Source organism: Eleutherodactylus coqui, chromosome 2 (genome assembly GCF_035609145.1).
Source record: "Eleutherodactylus coqui strain aEleCoq1 chromosome 2, aEleCoq1.hap1, whole genome shotgun sequence".
NCBI lineage: Eukaryota > Metazoa > Chordata > Amphibia > Anura > Eleutherodactylidae > Eleutherodactylus > Eleutherodactylus coqui.
Genome location: NC_089838.1, coordinates 69,765,512 through 69,786,813, shown reverse-complemented (window position 1 = coordinate 69,786,813; position 21,302 = coordinate 69,765,512). Strand labels below are relative to the sequence as shown.

The window sequence follows — 21,302 nt, the reverse complement described above, 5'->3', positions numbered from 1 at the left end:
TTCTCAATCATGATGTTCTGACCTGTGCAGTTAAGAGGAAAGTTTTGTCTTCCAACAATTGACAGAATATGTATAAAATATCAAAGTAACATAATATATTAGGCCAAAAAAACACATATGTCCATCTAATTAAGCTTATTACCCCTCTCCCCCAACGGGCACCCCCCAATGTTGATCCAGTGGAAGACTTCCAATTAGGTGAAAGCCAGTTTTCATAATTTCAGGGGAAAAAATCCTCCTTGACTCGTCATCCGTGGTTTATAAGTTCACTGCAAACAAAGCATAGGGAATCCACCATGAAATGGGTATTTCTCCCCCACCCCCTCCCCCCAGATTGAATTCCCGCTACCATGCATGCAAAATATAATATTGCTTAGCTTTTCTATATTTGTACATCCTCTTTATATCTCTTGATCTTAGATGTCTCTTTGGTTATATATTTCTTGATATCTTGGATGCCTTTTTCATATCTTGCATGTGTCTATACTTTTTATCACTGTAAGTAAACTTGATTGATATTTGGACTGTGTGTATGTGAACCCATTTATTCTTGCTGTTGAACTCACCATAAGACAAACCCCCACATCATCCATATTCATCTATGGGAATGAAAATAACTGCGTATGAAAAGATTTTGTAACAATTTTCTTACTACTTTATGTAGTTACTTAGGTTGGAAAAGGGTTCATCAAGTTCAGCCTTTTTAAAATCATTAATAGGTTTTTCACTGCTACATTATTTATAACCCTCAGTGCAATGTGTCATTAGATCCATCATCTTCTTGGCATTTATATACGTAAATTATTTTTTTGGACTTATTTTAATGCCACCAGCTACTGTGTGTCTAACATCACGAAACTGATTGTTGTAACTTCATTTTTCATCTCCTTACATCATGACTTGGGTTTTTTTAGAACTTCTGTAACGGCTCTATTCTCATGGGAAGGGTCAGGGATTCGAATAATTCTCCTTTTATCACTTTTCATCCCTTTTTAGCAAGTGAATAATTAATACAAGAGTACAAGTTATGTCATTTCATTTCCCAGTATGCAAGTATTGTAACATTATGAAATTGGCTTTTACCTACTTTATAATGTGTGAAAAGAAAGTGTCATTTCTGTTATGCTGTATAATCAATATATGGTAGTAAATTAGCAGGTATTCACAACACCATCTAATACCATCTAATGAGATAATGCATCAATGTGAAACAATTAATTTAATAGATTTATTTGTACCGTGACGTTACTTTTAGCAGCAGAAGGATCAATTAAATGTGAAGAAAAGCAAATTATAAAAGTACATTGGTTATATAAGGATGTTTCCATTTCTGGTAATTAAATTCAAACTGACTTCTTAATATACGAGTACACTTTGTTTTACAGTTTTGAAGTCTGGCTTTGTTCATTCTACCATCCTGGCTTTTCTTTTCTGTCCCATGACCCTATATTGAATTAGTTTTCAAATGCATCCCAATGAATGCTAAAGGCTCCCATTGTTTTTGATGATAAGAATACAAATGCTGTTAAAAAGAATGGAACTTGGCAGAATATTCATATTAAAACACTCCAGCCTTATCCGGTTCTCTGCCAGGAGTTTTTGGACATTTTTTCACCTCCCGTAGCCAGAACAATTTTTACATTTTTGACATGTACATATAAATTCTAAATTACAAAGAAGAAAAATATTTCCTTGCCATCCTCATAGATTTTCTGAAAGTACGCCTTGCATATTATAAAAATGCTACTCAGCATATACATAGACATCTTCATTCAATTTTGTGTCCGTTCCTGATTTTTTATACAAGATGCTTAAAAGTTCATATAGTAGCTAACATTGTCACCTAAGCAGAAACTGATGCACAACACCTAAAAATAAAAGTTGAACATGTGCAGAGTTCATATATGGCACTTAGGCCTGTGCATATATGCACATATCTTCATAAAATAAACCGATCGGTAAAGGGTAAAAAAAAAGGTAGAAACTGAGAAAAAAAAAGTAACAACCTTTGAAGTACAGGAATTGTACACCTTGAAATGTAAGTGCACCACTAAACCCGCTGTATTTCCTGAAAACAGACAACCTGCTTATTGCAGTTGTCTTAATGGGCTGTTGACAGCTATGTTCATCTTCATGTCACTCTGTGACAAACAGAATTTTTTTTTATAAAACATTGCATTCAACATACATTTGAACTTACTGTATCGAATTCAACTTGCTGTATCTCAGGCTGTATTGATGATATAGCACTGAATTTGGTCTTGTTTGAAAAGTAGGTAATTCTTGCTTGTGAAACAAGAGCACAGTCTAAAGCCTTATTCATATGACCGTATATATGCAGCTAATTTAGCAGTGTTAAAAAAATTGTGACCCCACAAGGCTGTGATAGCAGCCTGTATACTGGATTTGTTCCATCATGGGTCTAATAAATTATGGGTGTCCATTGAAAGAGGGGACAACCCATTAGAAATACGTGGGGCTTTTTGGATCCCGGGTAAAGTCAATTGGGAAAGGATGGAAGCATCGACTATGATGGTCACTTTACTCAGGGCCTGGAAGAGGATTTGTGGACCTCGGTCCCGGGACCTCTTACTCCTTTAGTGGAGAATCCACAGCTCCCATTTACCTTGGGTTTGCGCAGCCTGGGGTTCCTGCCTGTGGGGACAGAGTCCAGTGTGGGGGAGTTAATAGGCCCAGGAGGTTTGCAACCGCTGACAGACCTATGTAGGAAGAGAGGGGTATGCCCCCTGGCTCTTGGATGCAATACCTCCAGATTCGTAGTCATTTATAAAAAATAACACCGGAGCAGGACTGGAATTTGAGGCTCACCCCCTTTGAGAGGCTGTGTTGTGCTTCAGAGGTGCCTAGGCACACTGTCTCATTGCTCTATAGCCTGTTACGAGAGGAGCGCCTGGGCAGTCACCTCCCTAGGTGGATTGGGGCATGGAAGGGAGCATTAGGCAAGTCTTTTCCCGGGGAGATCTGGAGCAAAGCCTGTCAGTTAACACACAAAATGTCTATATCTAGTAAGCTTCAGGAGCTAAATTTCAAAATTATCTCACAATTGCTACGACTTGCACAGAAGTTGACGTCTAAAAACAAAATATCCTTTGTAGGGACAAAATAACTTTAAATAAACAGCTCCTTGCAAGTACTGTATGTCAAATATTCTTTTTGAAGTCAAATCAATGCTGCGTCAAAATAGTTCAAAACTCTCTTCTGGCATAAAATAACAATTTCTCCTTAAATGTCTTATTTGCTTTACAAATTGATAACATTGCGTGTATGGCATGCTACTGCTGCGTTACACATTCTCCAGAAAAAATAAAAGACAATTATTTGCAGTGAATACGACAAATTATGGTAAACAATTATGTGTTTTGGGAGTCTACATCGGAGATAGTGTATACTACGGAAGAATCTCAGACAGAAGACTGTGATGTATCCCACTGAAGAGACACACAGCAGGATACATCATTAATCATCACTACAAGATTCATATGGTATACCTTTTTAAAATATACCTTCCAATGGAGTGGCATAATCTACTAAGCCAATCCATAACACCAAAAAAAAGTTATAAAAACATATACTGGCCTGACAGAAACCGAAGGGGCACTCTTTTAGCCTCAGTCAAATTAATGGAACTCAATGAATGTGTGAAGAGCTTTTTCCAGTGTATATGGCACAGAATGTAGGCTCTGAATGTGATGTGCACAGAGCCTTAAAGAGGGTTTGTCATTAAAAAAAAAATTCTATACTCACCTATTCCTCCCTAGGCAGACTCCTTATTGCGTCTTCTCCTTGCTGATCTTCTCCAGTCCACCGGGTCAGCTCACCTCAAGCAGTCTGGATCCTCTTCTCCTTGTTATGAAGCATGTATTCCTCGCATTCTTCTTCCTACAGGTCAGTGAAGGTCACGTTCCTTTGCCATAGCGTTCACTGGCTAGGAAGAAATGCTGATCTATTGCAGAGACAGTGGGCATGCGCAGTCTCTGCAAAAGCTCGGCACTTCATGCAAGGCTGTGATCTAGTAACGAAGTGTACATTGCTGGGCAGGAAGGAGGCTGCCTGTGAATGTATGTTACGTAACAGGAGGCAAAAGAATCAGCCAGTTGGAGGTGAGGTGACCGGGAGGGGGGGGGGGGGGGCAGCAGGAGACAGGAGAAGAGCAGTGAAGTGAAGTTCTGGTAAGTAGACTGACAGGGGAGGAATAAGTATATATAGATTTTTTTTTTAATGACAGAAACCTTCTAAGATTTCTTTTCATTAGTGCTGCACATCCTATGTTAATATATCCTGTCAATAGAAATAAAAAAGACACATTCAGTGCTAATTAAATACTCTGTGAAGCTTCGTTATTAAAATTTCCATGTTCCACAGCATGTAAAAAAACACCTTGCATTTTCAATAGCAATTTTCCTTATGTTTTCGGTGGTATTTTTTCATTTTGTGGCATTTAGTTCAGATGTTTCTCCTGGCATTTTTTAGGTCTTAGAAAGAAACTTATGGAAAATATGCCAGAAAAAATGGCATTCCTAGAGCATGCTTTATTTTAATGAAATGCTAAGATAATAATCGTATAGATATGATACCTTCTAATGATTACCAAAAAGAGATGATTTTACAGCAAGCTTTAAAACTACTATTTCTTCATCAGGCTTATAAGAGAATAGATTGAAAGAAGTATGGGAGAGTTCTGGAGGGACACTATGTTTCCCGCAGTATGCTCTCCTTCATGTATTAGGACCAGGAAATATATCTCATCCAGGAGAAGCTGGATGAGATACAAAGAATCAATGAATGGCTGAGCGCTGCCTCTGATTGGTCACAGCGCTCAGCCAATTAAAGGCAGCACTTTCAAGAGGTAAGAATTTTTACATCCCCGGCCAGAAGAAAATGCTTTAGAACAATGCCAGGGAGTGCTGTCACAGTGTTCAGTGATGAAGAGACCTTCGTGGAATAGCTGTAATATCACCATGGAATATCACCATCATCTATCCGATGCAGGTTAGCGACCTTTTGTCTCACTTGAGGCTTCAGCTTATTACATTTACCCATTTTGACCAATTGGCCCTGAGCCCCGAATATTGAAGTTGGTATATTTTGAAAGCTAATATTCTGGGCTACAATATGTTACAGCGCCAAGACCTAAGCTGTGCTCTAATATTTTAGCCGCAACAATGTCTAAAGTTGTGACATATTACATATGTCTTTGGAAATGGAATTGTTAAAATTGTTACAATTTCACACGCATACAGTTTTTTCTTTTTATAGTTATAGAGGTCTTTAATATCATTCTTCCCTATCCCTTAGGATTGATGCACATAGCACATTGGCTATTAGACTGAGATCAGTATTGCGATATACTGTACAGCCTGGACTCAGAATACAGAGTTTCTAGAGGAGAACACATTCGAGTAGAACTCATACTTATCAATGGAACACGTAATTTTTTGGGCTATATAAAACAAAAAAATTGAGAGAAACTCTAAAAAATTTAACTAGCAGTCTATACAGTCAGTACACAAATATGTCACTATATGTGAAAAGCCACCAAAACTTTGAGAGATTCTTTTGTTTCCCATATTCCTGTGTTAAGCTCCACACTTAACCTCTCAGTCACACTTTACTGAACAAACACACATTTCCCTGTATTCAACAAACCTTGGTTACAGCCTGAGGTTTGCAGCTCAGACAGGAAAGACAAATCAATCCTAGTGCACAGAGCTACTTGCAGAGTATATAATAGACTATGGCCTTTTATCATATACAGTCATCTCCTCAGAATTATCGGCACACCTTCAAGAGACCGGGCAAAAACAATCATATTAAAGGGGTTATGCCAGGACTCAAAATTGCCTCACAATCACTCTGCCCTTCCTGATTGCTGCTGACCAGGACATGTGACTGCTGCAGCCAATTACTGTCTGTAGAAGGTCACTGCTGTGGCCAGTGATTAGCTGTAGTAGTCACATGTCCTGGTCAGCAACAACCAGGAAGGACAGAGTGATTGTGAGGCAATGTTAGGTCTTGGGAAAACCCTTTTAAATAAACAATGCATGTAATGATTCACATGTTCCTCAAAAATGTTGGGAAAAGTTGTTTTCCTTGTGTTCTAAGGATAGTGAATTCTTTCAAACTAAAATTGCAACTTTAGTAAAATTATATTCTAGGGGTTATAATTTGAGGTTACATAAGTGTAAAATCAGTTTGTAATTTGTCAAAATGGGTAAATGTAATAAGCTGAAGCCTCAAGTGAGACAAAAGGTCGTTAACCTGCATCGGATAGATGATGGTGATAAATAAAATATTAGTCAGTCGAAATTACATCTAGTAAAATCAGGCTGTTATTACAAAAGCTTAAAAAGCATGAAACAGAAAGCAGAGATATAAATGCAGACCATTATCACTGCTGTTGGGGAGGATTGCAAGAGAGGCAAAAATGAACCCAGAGGTTAGTTTTAGATTTGCACAGTTTTGATGAATCTTAGCATTTCCAAATTTCTAAATGCACTGCCAGATGCCACCTCCACGGCCAAAAGCTTTTTGGAAGAGTTCTATAGCAAAAAGTCTTCGTAACAGAAAATCACTAGAGATGAGCGAGTATACTCGCTAAGGCTAACTACTCGAGCAAGTAGTGCCTTAGCCGAGTATCCTCCCGCTCATCTGTAAAGATTCGGGGGCCGGCGGGGGGCGGGTAGCGGCGGGGGAGAGCGGGGAGGAACAGAGGGGAGATCTCTCTCTCTTCCTCCCCCCCCCCCCCCCCCCCCCGCCGCAACTCACCTGTCACCTGCGCCGGCAGCCGAATCTTTACAGACGAGTGGGAGGATACTCGGCTAAGGCACTACTCGCTCGAGCAGTTAGCCCTAGCGAGTATACTCGCTCATCTCTAAAAATCACATAATGCATGAACTGAGCTTTTGAAAATGTCATTGGAGCATGGGAGCATGTGGCCTCCCAACTTAACTGAAGACTGGGAATAAGCTTAACTGCTTCAGGCTTCATAGGTGGGGTCCCCCTGCCATGTCACCCAGGCTTTCATTTTAATTCTTGTCTGTAAACATGACACTTAGATCTGTCTGGAGACTGGATTCCATCGTCCCTGACACAGGGAGTAATGTCAATTGGCTGACACACACAGACAGGAGAACATAATTTGGAGTATGGCACATTTTGACTTGGCAATCTTTTCCCACTCTTCCTTGCAGAAGCTCTCCAAATCTGTCTGATTGTGAGGGCACCTCATGTGTATTGCCCTCTTCAGGTCAGCCCACAGATTTTAAATGGGATTCAGGTCTGGGGTCTGGCTGGGTCATTCCAAAACTCTGATCTTCTTCTGGCGAAGCCATTCTTTTGTTATTTAGAGGTCTGCTTCGTATCATTGTCATGCTGAAAAGGGAAATTCCTCTTCATCTTCAGCTGTTTAGCAGAGGCCTAAAGGTTGTGTGCCAAAATGGACTGATAATTGGAACTGTTCATAATTCCTCCCACCTTGACTAAAGCCCCAGTTGCAGCAGGATAATAACAGCCCTGAAACATAATGCTGCCTCCACCATCTTCACTGTGGGTATGGAGTTATTTTGTGATATGCAGTGTTGGCTTTGTGCTAAACATACCTTTTGGAATTATGGCCAAAAAGTCTAGCCTTTGTCTCATCAGACCATAACATATTCTCCCACATACTTTTGGCAGATTTGATGGAGGTTTTAACAGGCTTTAAGTTAGAAAAGGCTTCCATCTTGTCACCCTACACCGCAGTACAGACATATGAAGAATACGGAGATGGTTGTAACATGTACTACACAACCAGTACTTGCCAGAAATTCCTTCAGCTCCTTTAATGTTGCTGTCGGCCTCTTGGCAGCTTCCCGGTCCAATTTTCTTCTGGCATTTTTATTAATTTTCGAGGAACATCCAGTTCTTGGTAATATCACTGTTGTGCCAAATTTAATCCACTTCTTTATGACCGTCTTCACTGTGTTCCGTGGTGTGTGTAATGTCTTGAAGATGTTTTGATCTCCTTCTCCTGACTGATACCTTCCAACAATCAGATCCCTTTGATGTACTGTAAACTCTTTACTGTTTTAGCTGAAAAATGCAACTAAGAGAATGTCAGAAAAATCCTACAAGAAGAGCTAAACTTTGTATGGGATAAATCAGAATCCCTGTAAATAATGGCAGCAGAGTGCTGACTACTATTTATCATGATATTAAATGTGATTGGCTAATTCTGAACACAACCACATTATGCAACCACATTATTGTAGTTTTGATATTTTAATTTTTTCACCTTAAAAGATTTATTTGTTTTTCAATGGAATTGTACAGATAACGGGCCACATTAAACTTGGAAATAAATCTGAAATATTTCATCTTTCTCAGATTTTTTACATGACAAAAACATGGAATTTTAACAGGGGTGTGTAGACTTTTCATATCCCCTGTATGTCACGTTGTATTTGTAACATAAATCACATGTTTTATCACTAAGATTAGGCTTTAAAAGGCTTATCAAGCAATAAACTGTTGAAGGTCTATTCTCAGGATGGGCTATCAATAGTAGATCAATAGTAACTGAGGTTTGTTGCCTGGGATCCCCACTGATCAGCTGTTCACCAGGCCAGTGTTCTGATGCACTGAGCTCCTGTGTGTAGGAAACAGATAGTTTTGTTCCCACTTTATTGGCCTGGCTTAGTATTACAATAAATGTTTGCATTGAAGTAAATGGGAATTTTGCCATTTGCAATACAAAGATAAGCAACTGCAGTGGGAAAGGAGCTGTGTGCTTCCTGCAGAAATTATCTCTGTGCATGAGCACACAGGACCACCCAACAGCTGATCAGTAGGGGTCCCAGGCTGGGAACCCTATCTACCTACTGGTAATGGCCTATCCTGAGTATTGGCAACCACTAGGTTAAAGCTAGAATCCTGTTTAATATGTGGAGAACAAAGTGATCAAGTGGCTAATCCCTTTACATGGGTGTCATGCATGTAGTAATAATACTTAAATTACTTTCACATAAATCTATTGTTTTTTTCTTTCAGAATGTCGTGATATTTTGTTACCGATGATCACCAAAGAATTAAAAGAATGGCTAGAACAAGAAGGAGGACTAGAGTCATCCCAATCAAGAGATAAGAAGCATTGTGTAGATTTACTCAACAGCATTCTGGAGGTGCTCAGCAGTCAAGATTTGGTGAGAATAGTAATTCCTAACATTCTCTTTACTTTAATGAAATTATTTCTTGTTTTACTTGTCAAAAGCATTACCTTTGAAAAGTACTAGAAGTAAGTGTCTGAGGAAAACTACAACACAGTGGGAATAACAGAGACCTTGCATGAAAGCTGTGTCTGGGCGGTGAACTTACAGGGTTACAGTCTGTTCAGAAGGGATCGTAAAAAATGAAAAGGGGAAGGGGTTTGTCTTTATGTTAAATCTTGTTTAAAGACCACAGTATGGGAGGATATATGTGAGGGAGATAAACATGTGAAGTCTCTATGGGTAGAGATACATCTAAGAAAAATCAATAATGAAATCCTCATAGGAATTTTCTATGGGCCACCAAATATAACAAAAGCCATTGAAAATCTCTTATTGAGGCAAATGGCTGAAGCAGCAAATCACAATGAGGTAATTATTATGGGGGACTTAAATTATACAGATATAAACTGGGAAGCTGAAACCTGCAGATCTCAGAAAGGTAACAAGTTTCTGTCAATAACTAAAAATAATTACCTTACCCAACTTGAACAGTACCCAACTAGAGGGACGGCCATTTTGGACTTCATATTGACCAACAAACCTGACAGAATAACAAGGGTGCAGGTTGGGGGGCACATTTCAACTTGCCTTTCAAGAAGAGTATTACAGGGGAGCTATAAAAATGCTAAACAGTAGGAAGGCAAATTTTGTTCAGCTCGGAGATGCCCTTAGCTTATTGACTGGGATGTTCTCAAAAATAAGAATACAGACAATAAATGGGAGATAAAAAAAAGACCTTAAGGTATTTAAAAAGACCTTAAATACTTACTGTGAGTGGTTCATACCTTACAGGAACAAAAGATGTAAAGGAGGCAATAAACAACAAAAATAAAGCATCTAACTACTATAACAAGAATGCAGCAAAGAAGCACTAACAACCTATAAGGAGATTTAGACAAATTTATTGCTAACGAGAGTAACACTAACCCTAACCTGGTCTTCAAGTATATAAAAAGTAAAACCATAAATATTAAAAGTATTGTCCCTTTAATAAATAATATAGGAAAGATTGTAGAGGGTGATGAGGAGAAAGCAAATCTATTACATAGTTTTCTCTGGTGTATTTACAGTGGACAATGACATGTCAGATGAAATGTAGAGTGATAAAATAAACTCTCCACTCAGTATTACTAGTCTAACACCCAGGAAGAAGTGCAGAGCTGCCTTAAAAAGATTAAAATAGATACTTTGTTGGGCCCCGGTCCTCAAGGAATTAAATACTGTGATAGACAGACCGTTGTATCTTATATTTAAGGACTCAATAGTGACAGGAATGATCCACTGGATCAGCGCATAGCAAATGTGGTGCCGATATTCAAACAAGGGTCAAAAAGTGAACCTGGAAACTATAGGCCAGTAAGTCTAACTAAGTGTGAATAAAATATTTGAAGGGTTTGTAAGATATGCTATCCTGGAGTACCTCAAGGTAAATTACTGTATAACTCCATATCAGCTTGAATTTATGAGGGGTCACACCTGTTAAACCAATCCGATCAGCTTCTATGAGGAGGTAAGTTCTAACTTACCATGGAGAGTCATTGGATCTTATGTATCTGGACTTTTACAAAGCGTTTGATACTGTGCCACCTAAAAGTTGGTATGTAAAATGAGAATACTTGGTTTAGGTGAGAATGTGTGCAAGTGGGTAAGTAATGACCCTGTTTCCCTGAAAATAAGACATACCCTGAAAATAAGACATAGCATGATTTTCCAGAATTTTTGAGGATACAAAATGATTTTTCAGGCTTTTTGAGGATGCTTAAAATATAAGCCCTACTCAAAAATTAAGCCCTGCTAACAGTTAATTTAAAAAAAAGTCAATTTAAATGGTGTCCAGGCAGCTATACATGGAAAAAAGTTAAACCTTTTTGAACAAAAATTTATATAAGACACTGTCTTATTTTCGGGGAAACATGGTAGTTCAATGATAGAAAGCAGAGGGTGGTCATTAATGGTACATACTCTGATTGGCTCACTGTTACTAGTGAGGTACCACAGGGGGAAGAATTGGGCCTTATTCTTTTTAATGTATTTATTAATGACCCGGTAGAAGGATTGTGCAGTAAAATATCAATATTTGCAGATGATACAAAACTTTGTAAAGTAATTAACACAAGAGAGGAGAAAATGAGGAAGCATATAGATCTCGATAAGTTGGGTCCTTGGGCAGAAAAGTGGCAAATGAGGTTAAACACAGATAAGTGTAAGGTTCTGCACATGGGCAGGGAAAATACATGTCACCATTACACACTAAATGGACTACCACGGAGTAAAACTGACATGGAAAAGGACTTGGGGATTTTAGTTAACTGTAAGCTTAACTGGAGCAACCAGTGTCAGGCAGCTGCTGCCAAGGCAAATAGGATCATGGGGTGCATCAAAAGAGGTCTAGGGGCAAATGACTAGAACATTGTTCTTCTTTTTTACAAGTCATTGGTTAGACCTCAACTGGAATATTGTGTACAGTTTTGGCAATGGTATTTTGGAAGGATATAGCAAAGCTTGAGCGGGTACAAAGACGGGCAACTAAAGTAATAAATGCAGTGGGTCGACTACAATACCCAGAGAGATGATCAAAATTGCAGTTATTTAGTTTAGAAAAAAGATGGCTTAGGGGCTGACCTGATAACTATGTATAAATATATCAGGGGACAATACAGAGATCTCCCCCATCATTTGTTTATACCCAGGACAGTGACTGTAACAAGGGGGCGCCCTCTGCGTCTAGAGGAAAGAAGGTTTCTACACCAACATAGAAGGTGGTTCTTTACTGTAAGAGCAGTGAGACTATGGAACTCTCTGCCTGGGGATGTGGGCATGGCAAATTTGATAAAATAGTTTAATAGGAACCTGGTGGCCTTTTTTGGGCATTACAAAATGACACGTTACACTCACTGATTATTTCAGAAGGGTTGTTGAGCTAGAGATTGATTGCCAGATTGGAGTAAGGAAGGAATTTTCTTCCTTAAATTAGAAAAATTGGCTTCTACCTTATTGGGGTTTTTTTTTTTTGCTTCCTCTGGATCAACATTGGGGGACAATAGGCTGAAATATATGGACATATGCCTTTTTTTCAGCCTAACATACTATGTTACCTTTGGTATTGATTCTACATGTTTTAATCCAAACAGCCTTGATCTTTTTGCTTGCAATTACTGTACATTCCAGTAAAGTATCTAACGGATCTGTTTGTATAAGTCTAATACACAGTCAAAGAATAATATATCAAAGAGCAGTAAAAATATGATAACATCTAATTAAAATGCAAAACAGCATCTCATATGATCGGTCCTTGCATTAGATCAGAGATGCCTTCCCGGTTCCGCTCCCTGATTGCATTTGGCACACTGAAACACAACAGCACTGCTTTTATTTGCAATGTTATATGCTATGATTATGTTTAACGACTGTACTATATGCACTACTGTTCCAATACATTTTTTATATACATTTTTATAACAAAAAATATGTTCCTTAACTACAGTATGTTACTGTCTTTTGTGGCATACAAAAAATTCACCAAAACAAGTAATATTTTGGAAAATGAATCTTTGGAAATGTAACTACTATAAGATCAAGGGACCTAAATCTTTTTTGCAGTAGTGCATACACATATGTCACTATTAGAGATGAGCAAGTACCAAAATGCTCGGGTGCTCGTTATTCGAGTCGAGCTTTTTGTAATATTCGAGAGCTCTATTCGAGTAACCAACCCCATTGAAGTCGATGGGAGACTCAAACATTTTTGTACTGGACCCGCTGTGGCACATCACAGCAGGAAGTGGTAATGCGGGGCTGGTCGAACACGGCGTGGTACTCGTTCAAGTAACGAGCACCATCGAGTATGCTAATACTCAAAGGAGCATCAAGCTCAGATGAGCATGTTCGCTCAACTCTAGTCACTATGCCTATAAAATCGAAACACTTATTTAAAACGGATCTGTCACCTAAATATGCTACACAATGTATAGGCAGCATATTACAGGCACAAGTCTGTTCTCTTACCAAAAGGTCACAAAATATATTGCGCCATTTATCTTACAGGAGCGATCAAAGACTACACCAGATTCATAGTAATGGAGATTGGACCCGTCCCAGTAATATGCTGCCCTTAAGAGCATATTTTGGTGACAGATCCACTTTAATGCGACAATTAATACCGCTCGTTATATAAACCCATTGATTAATCCATTCTTTATTCAGTCGAAAAGCAGTTTGCTGCACAATTATTTTATGCTCATTAAAACCGTCAATTTGAAGAAAATCTAAATAGTTTACTTTAAACTTTTACCATTTTTTCAGGTTCGCTGCTTTTTTGTGCTATTTTTCCAAGAATATCTACTTAAGACCAATGTAACAGGTTCAAAGGGAGTGCCAAAATGGAAGTGATGGCGCTTGTCTGACTGAAGACTGACAAAGATGTTTTGAATTGAATTTTGTGCTCATTAAGAAATGCGAGAATGACAGCTCAGGAAACACGACTTTTCTATTCATTTTAGAAGGAAATGTAATTTATTGGCTTCAGCGGTGTAATCTGCTTCCCACAGTGCTTGAGAAAAGCAAATCCAGTTCCGCAGGACTAAATTTTTAGCAGCTAAATATAGGGCATTTAATCATATGGAACCTATGGATTTTTATCAATCTGTATATCTGACTATGTTAAGTCTACCTATCAACCCAAACATCACTGTGTTAGCAAAGCCTGAAACAACATTCAGCCAAATGCCAATTATTTCTTGAAAAATGTAATCTGCACATTAATATTTTTGTTGCATCTGTAGATACCATTTGAATCATCAGGACACTCTATGAGATCTCGGCCCACATCAGAAAATTAGTTTTAGGAATGTGCAAAAAATGAAAGGGTATGGATTAGAGATGAGCGAACGTATTCGTCCGAGCTTGATATTCGTGCGAATATTAGGGTGTTCGGGATGTTCGTTATTCGTAACGAACACCATGCGGTATTCGGATTACTTTCACTTCCTTCCCTGAGACGTTAGCGCGCTTTTCTGGCCAATTGAAAGACAGGGAAGGCATTACAACTTCCCCCTGTAACGTTCAAGCCCTATACCACCCCCCTGCTGTGAGTGGCTGGGAAGATCAGATGTCACCCAAATATAAAAGTCGGCCCCTCCCGCGGCTCGCCTCAGATGCCTTGTGAGTTAGATGAGGGACAGTGCTGCTGGTACCGGAGCTGCTGTAGGGAGAGAAATAGCAGTTAGTGTAGGCTTCAAGAACCCCAAAGGTCCTTATTAGGGCCAGTAATACCTGTGTGTTGGCTGCTGTTAGCAGTGACTTTTTTTTTTTCTTCTCAAAATCGCCTCTGCAGAGCGTTGCACCCGGCATTAGGGACAGAAGTGTTGGATAGGCAGGGAGAGTGTTAGGAGTGAGTGTAGCCTTCAAGAACCTCAACGGTCCTTTCTAGGGCCATATTTAACCGTGTGCAGTACTGTCCAGGCTGCTGTTAGCAGTGCTGCATATTTTTTTTCTTCTCAAAATCGCCTCTGCAGAGCATTGCACCCTCCATTGATACTACAGGGAAAGAATTGTGTAGGCAGGGCCACAACACAGTTATTATTCATTGAATATACGCAGTGGGTCCTTTTGGTGTAAAAAAAGGGAAAAGAAATCTATTTGTCCTGCCTCTGTCCGTCCTAAGGGCTGTGGACACGTGTGAGCTGCGTGTACAACGTTAAAAAATCAGACGCACCCAGCTATGGTTTACTGCTGGCTTCGCCATTTGCTTTCCTTAATTGGGAAAAAAATACCTGCTCTGCCAGAGTTAATAACTCTGCTACCCTCAAGTTCTGTGACACATTAGCAGGGCCACAGCACAGTTATAAAACTTCTCATGTTCATTGAATATACGCAGTGGGTCCTTTTGGTGTAAAAAAAGGGAAAAGAAATCTATTTGTCCTGCCTCTGTCCGTCCTAAGGGCTGTGGACACGTGTGAGCTGCGTGTACAACGTTAAAAAATCAGACGCACCCAGCTACGGTTTACTGCTGGCTTCGCCATTTGCTTTCCTTAATTGGGAAAAAAATACCTGCTCTGCCAGAGTTAATAACTCTGCTACCCTCAAGTTCTGTGACACATTAGCAGGGCCACAGCACAGTTATTAAACTTCTCATGTTCATTGAATATACGCAGTGGGTCCTTTTGGTGTAAAAAAAAGGGAAAAGAAATCTATTTGTCCTGCCTCTGTCCGTCCTAAGGGCTGTGGACACGTGTGAGCTGCGTGTACAACGTTAAAAAATCAGACGCACCCAGCTACGGTTTACTGCTGGCTTCGCCATTTGCTTTCCTTAATTGGGAAAAAAATACCTGCTCTGCCAGAGTTAATAACTCTGCTACACTCAAGTTCTGTGACACATTAGCAGGGCCACAGCACAGTTATTAAACTTAGATTATTCATTCACTAGAGGCAGTGGGGCGTTTTGTTTTCAAAAAAGGGAAAAAATTATATTTGGCCTGCAGTCTTGCGCCAATTTATTTCCTGCCTGTGAAATCAAATCACTGGTAATACAGCATGCTGAGGGGTAGGGGTAGGCCTAGAGGACGTGGACGCGGCCGAGGACGCGGAGGGCCAAGTCAGGGTGTGGGCACAGGCCGAACTCCTGTTCTAGGTGTATCGCAGCCGTCTGCTGCACGATTAGTAGACAGGCACGTTTCTGGCGTCCCGACAGTCATCGCACAATTCATGGGTCCACGCGGGAGACGGTTATTAGAAAATGAGCAGTGTGAGCAGGTCCTGTCGTGGATGGCAGAAAGTGCTTCGAGCAACCTATCGTCCAGCCACAGTTCTGCGCCGTCCACTGCTGCAAATCCGAATCCTCTGTCTGCTGCTCCTCCTTCCTCCCAGCCTCCTCACTCCACTACAATGACACATGCTCAGGAGCGGGAACACTCCCAGGAACTGTTCTCGGGCCCCTGCTCAGATTGGGCAGCAGTGGTTCCTCTCCCACCAGAGGAGTTTATCGTCACTGATGCCCAACCATTCGAAAGTTCCCGGGGTCCGGGTGAAGAGGCTGGGGACTTCCGCCAACTGTCTCAAGAACTTTCTGTGGGTGAGGAGGACGATGACGATGAGACACAGTTGTCTTGCAGTGAGGTAGTAGTAAGGGCAGTAAGTCCGAGGGAGCAGCGCACAGAGGATTCGGAGGAAGAGCAGCAGGACGATGAGGTGACTGACCCCACCTGGTGTGCAACGCCTACACAGGACAGGTCTTCAGAGGGGGAGGCACGGGCATCAGCAGGGCAGGTTGCAAGAGGCAGTGCGGTGGCCAGGGGTAGAGGCAGGGCCAGACCGAATAATCCACCAACTGTTTCCCAAAGCGCCCCCTCGCGCCATGCCACCCTGCAGAGGCCGAGGTGCTCTAAGGTCTGGCAGTTTTTCACAGAGACGCCTGACGACCGACGAACAGTGGTGTGCAACCTTTGTCGCGCCAAGATCAGCCGGGGAGCCAACACCAACAGCCTCACCACCACCAGCATGCGCAGACATATGATGGCCAGGCACCCCACAAGGTGGGACGAAGGCCGTTCACCGCCTCCGGTTTGCACCCCTGCCTCTCCCCCTGTGCCCCAACCTGCCACTGAGATCCAACCCCCCTCTCAGGACACGGGCACTACCGCCTCATGGCCTGCACCCACACCCTCACCTCCGCTGTCCTCGGCCCCATCCACCAGTGTAGTTCAGCGCACCGTCCAGCCGTCGCTTGCGCAACTGTTGGAGCGCAAGCGCAAGTACGCCGCCACGCACCCGCACGCTCAAACGTTAACCGTCCGCATAGCAAAATTCATCAGCCTTGAGATGCTGCCATATACAGTTGTGGAAACGGAGTCCTTCAAAAGTATCATGGAGGCGGCGGCCCCGCGCTACTCAGTTCCCAGTCGCCACTACTTTTCCCGATGTGCCGTCCCAGCGCTGCACGACCACGTCTCCCGCAACATTGTACGCGCCCTCACCAATGCGGTTAGTGGCAAGGTCCACTTAACTACGGACACGTGGACAAGCACAGGCGGGCAGGGCCACTACATCTCCCTGACGGCACATTGGGTGAATTTAGTGGAGGCTGGGACAGAGTCAGAGCCTGGGACCGCTCACGTCCTACCCACCCCCAGAATTGCGGGCCACAGCTCGGTGGTGGTATCTGCGGAGGTGTATGCTTCCTCCACTAAAGCACCCTCCTCCTCCTCCTCCGCAACCTCTGTCTCGCAATCAAGATGTGTTAGCAGCAGCATGTCGCCAGCAGTCGGTGTCGCGCGGTGTGGCAGCACAGCGGTGGGCAAGCGTCAGCAGGCCGTGCTGAAACTACTCAGCTTAGTAGATAAGAGGCACACGGCCCACGAACTGCTGCAGGGTCTGACACAGCAGACCGACCGCTGGCTTGCGCCGCTGAGCCTCCAACCGGGCATGGTCGTGTGTGACAACGGCCGTAACCTGGTGGCGGCTCTGCAGCTCGGCAGCCTCACGCACGTGCCATGCCTGGCCCACGTCTTTAATTTGGTGGTTCAGCGCTTTCTGAAAAGCTACCCACGCTTGTCAGACCTGCTCGTAAAGGCGCGCCGGCTCTGCGCACATTTCCGCAAGTCCCACACGGACGTTGCCACCCTGCGCACCCTGCAACATCGCTTTAAGCTGCCAGTGCACCGACTGCTGTGCGACGTGCCCACACGGTGGAACTCTACGCTCCACATGTTGGCCAGGCTCTATGAACAGCGTAGAGCTATAGTCGAATACCAACTCCAACATGGGCGGCGCAGTGGGAGTCAGCCTCCTCAATTCTTTTCAGAAGAGTGGGCCTGGTTGGCAGACATCTGCCATGTCCTTGGTAATTTTGAGGAGTCTACCCAGGTGGTGAGCGGCGATGCTGCAATCATTAGCGTCACCATTCCTCTGCTATGCATCTTGAGAAATTCCCTGCAAAGCATAAAGGCAGCTGCTTTGCGCTCGGAAACGGGGGCGGGGGAAGACAGTATGCCGCTGGATAGTCAGGGCACCCTCCTGTCTATTTCTCAGCGCGTACAGGAGGAGGAGGAGGAGCATGAGGAGGATGAGGAGGAGGGGGAAGAGACAGCTTGGCCCGCTGCTGACGGTACACCGGCTGATTGCCTGTCATCCTTTCAGCGTGTATGGCCTGAGGAGGAGGAGGAGGAGGAGGAGGATCCTGCAAGTGATCTTCCTAGTGAAGACAGCCATGTGTTGCGTACAGGTACCCTGGCACACATGGCTGACTTCATGTTAGGATGCCTTTCTCGTGACCCTCGCGTTGCACGCATTCTGGCCACAACGGATTACTGGGTGTACACACTGCTCGACCCACGCTATAAGGAGAACCTGCCCACTCTCATTCCCAAAGAGGAAAGGGGTTCGAGAGTGTTGCTATACCACAGGACCCTTGCGGACAAGCTGATGGTAAAATTCCCAGCCGACAGCGCTAGTGGCAGAAGGCGCAGTACCGAGGGCAAGGTAGCAGGGGAGGTGCGGAGATCGAGCAGCATGTACATCCCAGGCAGTGCAACAGTCTTTAAGGGCCTGGACAGCTTTATGGCTCCCCACCAAGACTGTGTCACCGCTCCCCAGTCAAGGCTGAGTCGGCGGGAGCACTGTAAAAGGATGGTGAGGGAGTACGTAGCCGATCGCACGACCGTCCTCCGTGACGCCTCTGCCACCTACAACTACTGGGTGTTGAAGCTGGACACGTGGCCTGAACTAGCGCTGTATGCCCTGGAGGTGCTTGCTTGTCCTGCGGCTAGCGTCTTGTCGGAAAGGGTGTTTAGTGCGGCTGGGGGAATCATCACAGATAAGCGTACCCGCTTGTCAACCGACAGTGCCGACAGGCTAACACTCATCAAGATGAACAAAGCCTGGATTTCCCCAGACTTCTCTTCTCCACCAGCGGACAGCAGCGATACCTAAGCAATACGTAGGCTGCACCCGCGGATGGAAGCTACGTTCTCTCTCACCATCCAAAACGGGGACATTTCTGCTTCATCAATCTGTGTCTAATATTCCTCCTCCTCCTCCTGCTCCTCCTCCTGAAACCTCACGTAATCACGCTGAACGGGCAATTTTTCTTAGGGCCACAAGGCTCACTCAAATAATTTTTCTGAACAATTTTTAAAAGTTTCAATGCGCTTAAAAGCGTTGGAACTTTAACTTGAACCAATTTTTAGTTAAACTGGGCTGCCTCCAGGCCTAGTTACCACTTAAGCCACATTAACCAAAGCGATTAATGGGTTTCACCTGCCCTCTTGGCTGGCCATGGCCAATTTTTGGGATGTACATTAGTACTGTTGATACAGCAATTTTTGTGGGCCCTCGCCTACAGTGTAATCAAATTAATTTTTAGCCCACCTGCATTACAGCTGACGTTACCTCAGCTGTGTTGGGCAATGCAATGGGATATTTTTAAGTACCGCCGGTGGCTTCCTGGCACCCACCCATGCTGTGGGTCCACAGGGAGTTGTAAATGCATCTGTTTCCACTTGTAAAGAACCCCAGTCTGACTGGGGCATGCAGTGTGGGCCGAAGCCCACCTGCATTAAGCACGACATTACTACCTCAGCTGTGTTGGGCAATGCAATGGGATATTTTTATGTACCGCCGGTGGGTTCCAGGGAGCCACCCATGCTGTCGGTCCACAGGGACTTCACAATAGGGGGTTGTACCTGCCTGTGTCTATGAATTAAAAAGCCCGGTCTGACTGGGGCATGCAGACACCTTGACAGAATGAATAGTGTGTGGCACATAGGTTCCCCATTGCTATGCCCACGTGTGCAGCTCCTGATGGCGGTGGCACAGGATTATATTTCTCATTGCTTCTGTACAGCATTGTGGGCTATCGCCCCGCCCCTTTTAAAGAGGGTCGCTGCCTAGCCGTGCCAACCCTCTGCAGTGTGTGCCTGCGGTTCCTCCTCATGGCAGACGCACTTATAAATAGACATGAGTGTGGCGTGGCATGAGGGCAGCTGAAGGCTGCGCAGGGACAACTTGGTGTGCGCTGTGGACACTGGGTCGTGCGGGGGGGTTGGTCAGCATGTAACCCAGGAGAAGTGGCAGCGGAGTGTCATGCAGGCAGTGATTGTGCTTTGTTGGAGGTAGTGTGGTGCTTAGCTAAGGTATGCATTGCTAATGAGGGCTTCTCAGAAGTAAAAGTTGTTGGGAGGGGGGGGGGGCCCACTCTTGCCGGTATTGTGGCTTAATAGTGGGACCTGTGAACTTGAGATGCAGCCCAACATGTAGCCCCTCGCCTGCCCTATCCGTTGCTGTGTCGTTCCCATCACTTTCTTGAATTGCCCAGATTTTCACACATGAAAACCTTAGCGAGCATCGGCGAAATACAAAAATGCTCCGGTCGCCCATTGACTTCAATGGGGTTCGTTATTCGAAACGAACCCTCGAACATCGCGGGAAGTTCGTTTCGAATAACGAACACCCGAGCATTTTGGTGTTCGCTCATCTTTAGTATGGATACTTTTGGGCCAGATTTTCTTTTCACTTAAATATATGTATTTTGGACTTACAATCATTTTTGCAATAGGGTTTCTTAAAAAATTTGCACCATTTGTCTTCTGCAGTTTCTGTATATAGGAACTGCAGACTGAGTCTCAGTAGGAGATGAAGCTAGACCGATGGCTTGATTCCCCTCTGCTTACTACTCTCCTGTATGTTCTCATCAGCTAATTTATGACTACAGCAACGTTTATCTTTGTTGTACTCATAAATTAGCTGATAAAAAGTGCAGGAAAGATGAAAGAGCTGAAAACTAAACTGTCAATTCAGCCTCACTTAAGGCCCATTTACACGAGCAGATAATCGCTCAAAGATCGCTCAAACAACAGTTTGAAGGACAGCTTTGAGTGATTATTTTGCATAAAAAATAATTGGTATTCAAGTAGCTACTCAGCTACTTAAAGGGGTTGTCCCGCGAAAGCAAGTGGGTCTATACACTTCTGTATGGCCATATTAATGCACTTTGTAATGTACATTGTGCATTAATTATGAGCCATACAGAAGTTATCAGAAGTT

General features: G+C 43.1%; 1 protein-coding gene across 2 annotated transcripts in view; it reads left to right on the top strand.

Moving 5' to 3' along the window:
• DOCK2 (dedicator of cytokinesis 2) overlaps positions 1–21,302 on the top strand; it is a 677,690-nt gene that overhangs the window by 320,267 nt on the left and 336,121 nt on the right. For both annotated transcript variants that reach the window (XM_066591098.1, XM_066591097.1), the window contains exon 26: positions 9,049–9,200. In XM_066591098.1, the coding sequence (XP_066447195.1) occupies positions 9,049–9,200 (152 nt within the window). The remainder of the gene's footprint in view (positions 1–9,048; positions 9,201–21,302) is intronic.